This window comes from Carcharodon carcharias, chromosome 11 (genome assembly GCF_017639515.1).
Source record: "Carcharodon carcharias isolate sCarCar2 chromosome 11, sCarCar2.pri, whole genome shotgun sequence".
Lineage (NCBI taxonomy): Eukaryota > Metazoa > Chordata > Chondrichthyes > Lamniformes > Lamnidae > Carcharodon > Carcharodon carcharias.
Genome location: NC_054477.1, coordinates 93268675 through 93277531, shown reverse-complemented (window position 1 = coordinate 93277531; position 8857 = coordinate 93268675). Strand labels below are relative to the sequence as shown.

General features: G+C 41.4%; 1 protein-coding gene across 1 annotated transcript in view; it reads right to left on the bottom strand.

Moving 5' to 3' along the window:
• Positions 1–6932: 6932 nt before the first annotated feature.
• Positions 6933–8857, bottom strand: part of med17 (mediator complex subunit 17) — a 30689-nt gene continuing 28764 nt past the window's right edge. Inside the window, exon 12 of the mRNA XM_041198529.1 lies at positions 6933–7461. Within this exon, the coding sequence (XP_041054463.1) occupies positions 7253–7461 (209 nt within the window). The 3' untranslated portion in view covers positions 6933–7252. The remainder of the gene's footprint in view (positions 7462–8857) is intronic.

Sequence of the window (8857 nt, the reverse complement as noted above, 5' to 3'; positions counted from 1 at the left end):
CGGCAGGAAGATCTCTGACAGCCTTGCACTGCTCAGGGATACGATTGCCTATGTGCAGTATAGGGGTGTGGATACCTGCTTCATCAGCCTGGATCAGAAGGCCTTTGACAGAATATCGCACACCTACATGGTGGATGTGCTCTCCATAATGGGGTTTGGGAAGGGAATCCGCAACTGGATCCAACTGCTTTACACAAACATCAGTAGTGCAGTTTCAATCAATGGGTGGGAATCAGATAGCTTTCCTATTAAATCGGGAGTCAGGCATGGCTGCCCTCTCTCCCCAGTCCTGTTTGTGTGTTGCATTGGACCCTTTGCAGAGTCCCATCAGGAAGGATCCGGGCATAAGAGGAGTGACGATCCCAGGATCATGGAGACACTCAGGTCAAAGCCTCCCTGTACATGGATAATGTCACCGTCTTCTGCTTGGACCCGCTGTTGGTGCGCAGACTGATCCACATCTACCACCAGTTTGAACTGGCCTCGGAAGCCACGGTAAATAGTGGCAACAGCGAGGCCATGTTCTTTGGGAACTGGGCTGACCGATTCTTTGCCCCTTCACCGTCAGGTCAGACTTGAGGGGATATGGCTCGGAGGGAGCGGGGATTCGTTAGAAACTGGAAGGAGCGAGTGGCTATGGTGGAAAGGAAACTAGGCATTTGGGAACGACGCTCCCTTTCCATTGCAGGTAAGAACCTGGTCATCAGATATGAGGCACTCTTGGTGTTGCTGTATGTGGCACAGGTCTGGCCCATTCCTCACTCCTGCACGATGGCGATCACCCGAGCCAAATTTCGCTTTATCTGGAATTTGGAAATGGATCATCAACTCGGTGAAAGACACTTTTTGGTCTGCCCGAAACTTGTTGGTCTTCCAGTGAAAAGAATTGTCCCTGACCAAGTGTTACAGACTGGCACATTCCAAGGTCCAGGACTATGTGCTGAGGGACACACTAAAGCTTGGGGCAACCGCTGCAAAGGCACAATGGGGAAAGGTCACTGTCTTAGACCTTGCAGCCATAGTACACCAAGGGGCTGGGAATTGTACAGACCCCTCAGGCTGTACGAATCACAATAAACGTATGTAGTGAATACTAAACGTATTATAATTGTATTGAAGCACCTCAGAGTGCAACATGATGTACGTTGATAACTCCAATACCATTGCACTGTCTGACTTTCTGTAATGACCATATTGAAATGACTGTAATATTCATTGATTGTGTTGAAGCACCTCGTGATCCATGTGTAAAAGTTGAACATGATTGCATTTTTTGTGATGGCCATATAGAAATGTTTTGCAATGTTCTTTCAGGTATTTTATGAATAAAGTATATTTTTCCAAAAAAAATGTAGCCATTCATGTAAAGTAGCAGAAGGTTGTATTGGTGTATTCAACTAAGTCATTTAGTTGCAGAACTCAAAAAAAGAATTAAAAATGTATTCACAGTTTTTGTTTGTTCAGGCATATATTAAACTTTAGTTGTAAATTGTGCACAATGTTTATAACTTCATGAAAGACTTGGGTGAAGGCCCTTCAATCCTCTTGATCTCATCCTTCCAGAGCAGCATTCCCACATTACAACATCATGTGTTTTTTAAGATAAGTCTAATGATTACCTTCTGTGCAAAAATGCACATTGACATCTGTTGTAAACTTAGCTTCATCATCCTGCATCTGTAGCCTATTGTCCTGTTACCCTCGTATATATATCTGAAAGTATTATTAAGGGTAAAGTATTATTATTAACATCTCATACACCTCCTTAAGAGAGGCCTCTTTATCTCTTGTCATTTTACAGGTCTCAGTACTGCAACTTTGAGATCAGCCTCATTACTCTACCCTGCATTGCCTTTAAAACCTTTTGGTTCCTTTAGTCTGCAGGAGCTGTACCCAATATTTCAAGAGCTGACTGACCAGAGTCGTGTGCAGCTTCAGCACAGATTTTGGGGATTTAACTTCAAATGATTTGGACACACAATATATACATAAACTTCAGTTGGCAGCCAAAAAGATGGCATTGGATAAAGTGTTACAGGACACTGGCAAGTGGCATGTATAAGGGGACAACCTTAAACCACAAATTTATCACAAAACCCAGTTTGCTGTTTACTGCTACCTTACTGTTAGACATGCAGCTGGACATGAGGAATGACAAACCAACCAACATTCAGTGTCATTTTCCTCTTGCCAAATCCTGCCTAGACCATAGAGAAGATGTGGCTGCTAATTTTAATCATCATGTACTATACCACACATTTGTCCATAATGAATTAAATTTGCCACTGCTCAGGTACAAAGCTGGTCAATTTTCTTCATAAGATTTTAATAGCATCTTTCACAACCTCAGGGCATTCCAAACACTTCACAGCTAATTTTTGAAGTGTAGTCACTGTTGTAGTGTAGGAAACATGGCAGCCAATTTGCACACTGTAAAGTCCCATAAACAGCAATGAGATATATGGCCAGGTAATCTATTTCAGAGGCATTGGTTGAGGGATAAATGTTGCGTAGAACACCGTAAGAACTTCCCTGCTCTTGTCCTAATGGTGGCAAATGATCTTTTACATTCATCCAAAAGGGAAGAAAGGGTCTCAGCTTAACCTTTCATCCAAACGATGGCACCTGCACCAGTGCAGCACTCCTTCAGTACTGCACTGAGGTGCCAGCCTGAAATAGGTGTTTGACCCACAAACTTTTAAAGGTATGAGTACTACCATTGGGCCACAACTGACACCATATAACTACCTTCTCCTGCTTTCCCTTTAGCCATGTATCAATCACATCATACTTTCAATATCCACTAACCTTGAAATTGCAGTCACTGGAATTAGCAGGTTATTTTCTTGATGGTATTTTCCATTTTCTTCTGATTATTTATTCTATTATATTTCTGATTACTGTGGTTTAACTGATAGATCTCTAGCATGGCTCTGATCTTTTTGAATAGAATACTATATCAGCCCATTTTTAATCTCCTGAAGATATTCAATGTTCAATTATCACTTCATAATTATCCTGACTCCCCACCCTTAACCTCACAATGAACTGTAGTTCATCTGCCTCCGTTGATTTACAACCTATGCCTCTCCAGGTACTCTGCTTTCCAAATGCAAGTTCCTGGAACACACAGGACTCTCGTTGTCATTAGATGGTTTAGTGTTAACGTTCCAATTCTAATCAGATCCATTACAGTTGGTTTATTTGAAGCAATGTTTTAACCATTGCTCCTGGATATAAATATAAATATCGACAAAGATCCCTAATGTCAATTACCATCAGGTAGAATCTACTGAATAGGAGGTGACGACAGAACTAGGCTTGGCTTACTGCCCGTAAATGAACACCTTAATGACACTCAACAGCTGGAGCTAAACATAAAGAATTATTACTTTGATTACTTTCACTGCCTGTACCTATGTTGTAATATCCCAGAAAGGTAGCACCTTAAAACGAAAACTGGAAGAGTGAGAAATATTACTTGAAGAATGCCACACACACATACATACATGCTGAAGCAAATTCAACATTCATTTGGACTTGCCCCTGTAAATGCTGCAGATGTGTGAACATAAATTAAATTCATAACTAGGGATAGGTATCCTGCTGGGACTAATTTTCTAGTGATAAGATGCAACATATTGGCAAATTTTCCTTGCAGTAGTTTTATTCGACTCAATGCAGCAGCTCAGTTTCATTCCAGCCTTTGCAATTTATATACATATGTATTCATGCTGCTTTGCAAGAATTTACAGGGATTGAGAATATTTAGATTAACGGAAGTGCACTATTAACCAGAAGTGGAGAAATGGGCCGTATTTTAGCTATACAGACACAGAGTGGGGAAACCAGTAGGAGATCAGGAACCAGTTTGCTTTGTCAATGGGCTTTATCATGGCTTGTTAGCTCATTCTATATTCGCATTGTATTTCTGGGTGTCCTGACCAATCAGACAGGAGAGGCAGGATGATGCATCAAATCTGTCAAAGTAAGGATTTTTTGTTAAAGGAACACTGACAGGTTTCAGAATGGAAGAAATGGACACTAATTCCTGTGGTTTCAGTGATTACAGGAATGGAAAGGCCACCTGTTAAGGTTGTCCCTTGGTTTTCAGACTCTCACTTTAAAGTTCTCCTGCAAGATCCGAGACTGAAATGAGGTGCTATTTGCCAAGAATGAGATGAAGAGACCAGCCTTACCAACCAAATAGGAATGGATTTTTGTAGCCAAGTGGGCAGCAGAGTATGGGTCCTTTGAACCTGGACAGTGCCCCAAGAGGTTCAAGAGCCAAACTGCTGTGTAAAATTCCCAATGAATTGCTCCTCTGAATATTGAAATTACTTGCCTGACCCGACTCTACTTTTTGGGACTTTAACCACTGCACCTGAACCTATCTCCATTTGGCAGTTAAAATTCTGCCCAACATCTCACAACATTTAATAAGTATTCAGATGAGCACTTGAAACGCCATAGCTGGAAAATGGGATTAGGATAGGTGTTTGATGACCGGCATGGACACGAAGCGTCTGTTTCTGTGCTGTATAACTATCTCTATTCAATCTACATGCTTCCTCATTCCAAATTAAGACGTCAGGACATTTCACTGCCTTTCAACCCAAAGACTTGATCTCGAGAGTCCCGGTACATCTACTTGGACTTCAGCGAGGCTTTGATAAGGTCCCGCATGGGAGACTGATAACGAAGGTAAGAGCTCATGGAGTCCAAGGCAAGTTGGCAAATTGGATCCAGAATTGGCTGAGTGGAAGGAAGCAGAGGTGATGGTCGAGGGGTGTTTTTGTGACTAGATGCCTGTGTCCAGTGGGGTTCCACAGGGATTGGTGCTGGGTCCCTTGCTGTTTGTGATATATATATAAACGATTTAGACTTGAATGTAGGAGGTTCGATCAGTAATATCACAGATACATGAAAATTGGTGGGGTGGTAAATAGTGAGGATAGCCTTAGATTACAGGAGGATATAGACGGGCTGATCAGATGGGCTAATCAGTGGCAAATGGAATTTAATCCAGATAAGTGTGAGGTGATGCAATTGGGCAGGACAAACAAGGCACGGGAATACACGATGAAAGGTGGGACCCTGGGAAGTACCGAGGATCAGAGGAACCTTGGTGTCCATGTCCACCAGGCCCTGAAGGTAGCAAGACAGGTAGATAAGGTGGTTAAGAAGGCATATGGGATACTTGCCTTCATTAGCCGAGGCATAGAATATAAGGGCAGGGAGGTTATGCTGAACTGTATGAAACGCTGGTTAGACCACAGCTAAGAGTATTGCATGCAGTTCTGGAATCCGCATTATAGGAAGGATGTGATTGCACTAGAGTGCAGAGATTTACCAGGATGTTGCCTGGGCTGGAGAGTTTTAGTTATGAGGAGAGATTGGATAGACGGGTTGTTTTCCTTGGAGCAGAGGAGATTGAGGGGGACATGATTGAGGCGTATAAAATTCTGAGTGGCAAAGATAGGGTAGACAGGAAGGAACATTTCCCCCATGGTGGAGGGATTAATAACCAGGGGACATAGATTTAAGGTAAGGGGCAGGAGGTTTAGAGGGGACGTGAGGAAGAATTCTTTCACCCAGAGGGTGGTGGGAATCTGGAATTCACTGCCTGAAAGAGTTTTAGAGGCAGAAACCCTCATAACATTTAAGAAGTATTTGGATGTGCACTTGCGAAGCCATAGCATACAAGGCTGTAGGCCTAGCGCTGGAAAATAGGATTAGAATAGTTAGGTACTTGCTTGACTGGCGCAGACTTGATGGGCTGAAGGGCCTTTTTCTGTGCTGTAGACCTCTGGCATAAAAAAGTTTGAAGTTTATAGTGTTATCACAACTCTTGACTACATTGTCATCTAGCAATACTTTTCTGCTCATCTTTTATCTTTATAGAGTCCTGATGTCTTTTATTACCCTTTGCATACAATGGAAGAAATGCTGCTTGCATTATTTAAGCAATATTTTGCATTGCAGCTTCAACTTTGAGCATTTGGATTAAGCTTTTAAAAAATTATATGCAAAGGGTAATAAATGAAGATCACTGCTCCAATTTGTTATTGTGACACCATTGTTCAAGGACCTTCTAACATCAAGATTTTTCATAATTAGTAACATTTTAGTAACAGTAAGTTCCCTTTTGTTTGTAGACACTGCTCTTGTGGCATGGAGGGTCAGTTAGCTTAGTTGGCAGATGGCTGAAGTATGGATTAAACGAAACCCCAACAGCATGGGGTTCCAGCCTGGTTCCAGTATCACAATATCTTTACAATGCAGAAGGAGGCCATTCGGCCCATCGAGTCTGCACTGGCTCTTTGAAAGAGCATTCTATCTAGTCTCACTCCCCTGCCTTATCTATCTGCCATATCCATACAGTCATCCATCTTCAGTTTTTGCATGGGTTATGACAGTATAGATTTCTATGCTTATATACTAGTTCCACAAGAGGTATGAATGTCAGCACATTTTCATCTGAGCACAACTAAGAGATGAACTTGTCACCAATGAACCGTTAAGTGTTACTTGCCATATGAACCTTTGAAGTCAACACCATGTTATTTTCACTTCCAGCATGGAATTCCACATCTTCTATCACCTGCTGTGTGAGGTTCCAGCTGAAGTAGCCTTCTTTAAGAATCATGTCACTTTGCCCTGGTTCGGTGAACTGTGACCAAGAACCTGCCTTTGGGCAGAGAACTCAAGGAGACAGTGACTGTTCTTGTATAGCACCTATCTGGTATTGTCAGCATAACCTCCTTGCAAGTACAACTTGCATTTTGAGGAATTTCCCTAAATGCAAAAAGTAGACAATTTTTTAGTCCATCTATCCCTCATGAATAGTATTTCTGTTGTCATGATCAGATATTATTAACATTTCAGTTTCAGGGCACTATGATTCAGGATCTTATATGAATGTGAAAATCTGCAATTGAAACATGAGTTTATTTTATTTACAGACAATGGAAGCTTCTACACAAAAATGAAAAATTCAAAATTACATTTGCATCACAGCAAGTGAGTATCTAATCACCAATTATGGACAGTTTGGAAGCTGTTAAAGATTTCACCCATCGGCTGACTGATACAACACAATGTTTTGGATATTTCAGCAACACAAGGTACATTTTTTTGCTGAAGTTTTTAAGTTTATATCCTATCTCTCAGAATTCACTGGAACAGTCTGGAGAAACTTATACGTAGGAGGTATCTGCAGAAAGATGCTGATTCATACAAAAGCTATCAATTATGGACAGGGAGCAAGAGCTGCCATTAACAGTTCCATTTTATAAACAAAGTTGCGTCCTTCCATCTTATTCCACAATACTTCTTTGTATGGTCCTCGAAGGTGATTCCATTTATTGTCCTGCATCACATCACTCTTGGGAAGATCTTTGCTCTGACTTCTAGGAAACTGGACCACCACCTTACAGCCACTTTCAGGCCCATTCCGTACTGCAGAAAAAAAGGGTGTCATCAGAAAGGGAAGTTTATAAACAATCAAACTATATAATAAAATCCGGCCATTCGGGCAGCAGGGGGAGGGGAAGGGGGTGTTACATTCCCACGAAATCTCGCGACGGGTGAAATTGTAAAATGTAAACATACTTTATAATGGAAGTGAATTATAAATAGGTTCCAGCCATCCCAAAATTTGACATATTTAAAGGAAAAGAGGCAATTAAAAACTATGTTTTTGAGTAAACACAAGACAATTTTACTGCAGACATTGTTTGGCAACGCAAGAAAACAAGAACAATGTTAAATATGTCAATTACAGTACAATACAAATTACAAATCTGTATATTACTGTACAGATACTGTACTTTACTTGCGAGTGGAGGTGGAGGGAGTGGGTGACATGGCTGACGCAAACGTTGATGTGGATGAAAAGAACGATGTTATTGTTGACTGCTTCGCCTTTTGTTTTTTAATTCTGTAATGTTTTCGGTAAGGAGCAATAACAGCATCAATCACTCTACAAAAGGCAATGCTTCTTTCCATGCTTGTATCATGGCTTGTCACCTATTTTTCAAATCTTTAGCTGATCTTATGAGATCTGCCATCACCCTGATTGTGAATTGAGTCTTCTTAGGCTCTTCTCCCTGCACCTCTTTAGTTTCATTTAATTTCATCAGTTCAACCAATTCTTCTATGGAAAGTTCCTCTTGATGTGAGTGAAGCAACTTACCCACTTCATTTGTGGTCAGGTCTTCAAATCCCTCCCCTCCAGCTTGTTTTGCCAAGTCAACAATCCTGACCTCTTTAGCATCCACAATGGGGAACCCTGTGAAATCATTCACAGTCTCAGGCCAAACGTTTTTCCAACAGGCATTTATGGTTGAAGCTCTAACTTCATCCCAAGTCCTTAATCATGCCTATTCTAAGAGGATGTTGAATTCATTCCAGCAATCACATACTGTAGTTGAAAGGTCAGCTTCCAGAAGATGAAGGATGTGGCTGATACTTCATTGGCTGCAGTGAGCCTTGAATAAGGCAATGACCCCCCCTCGTCCATTGGTTGGATAGTTGGATGGTATTTAGGGGTAAAAACAAAATGTCAACATCTGGGTGGCTTTCTGAGAGACAGTGTGGATGCCTAGGTGCATTATCGAGGATTAGTAAGATCTTGAAAGACAGATTCTTTTCCCTCAGATAAGCCCTAACTTCTGGCAGAAAGCAACTGGCAAACCGATCTTCAAATGCTGCTGCTGTAATCCAGGCATTGCTGTCAGCCTTCCAAAAGACTGGCAGATGAGATTTATTTTTCCCTTTAAAATTGAGGATTTTCTGATCTATAAACTAGCATTGGTTTGCGTTTAAAGTCAGCCTGTCCTTTGCTGCTTTAAAA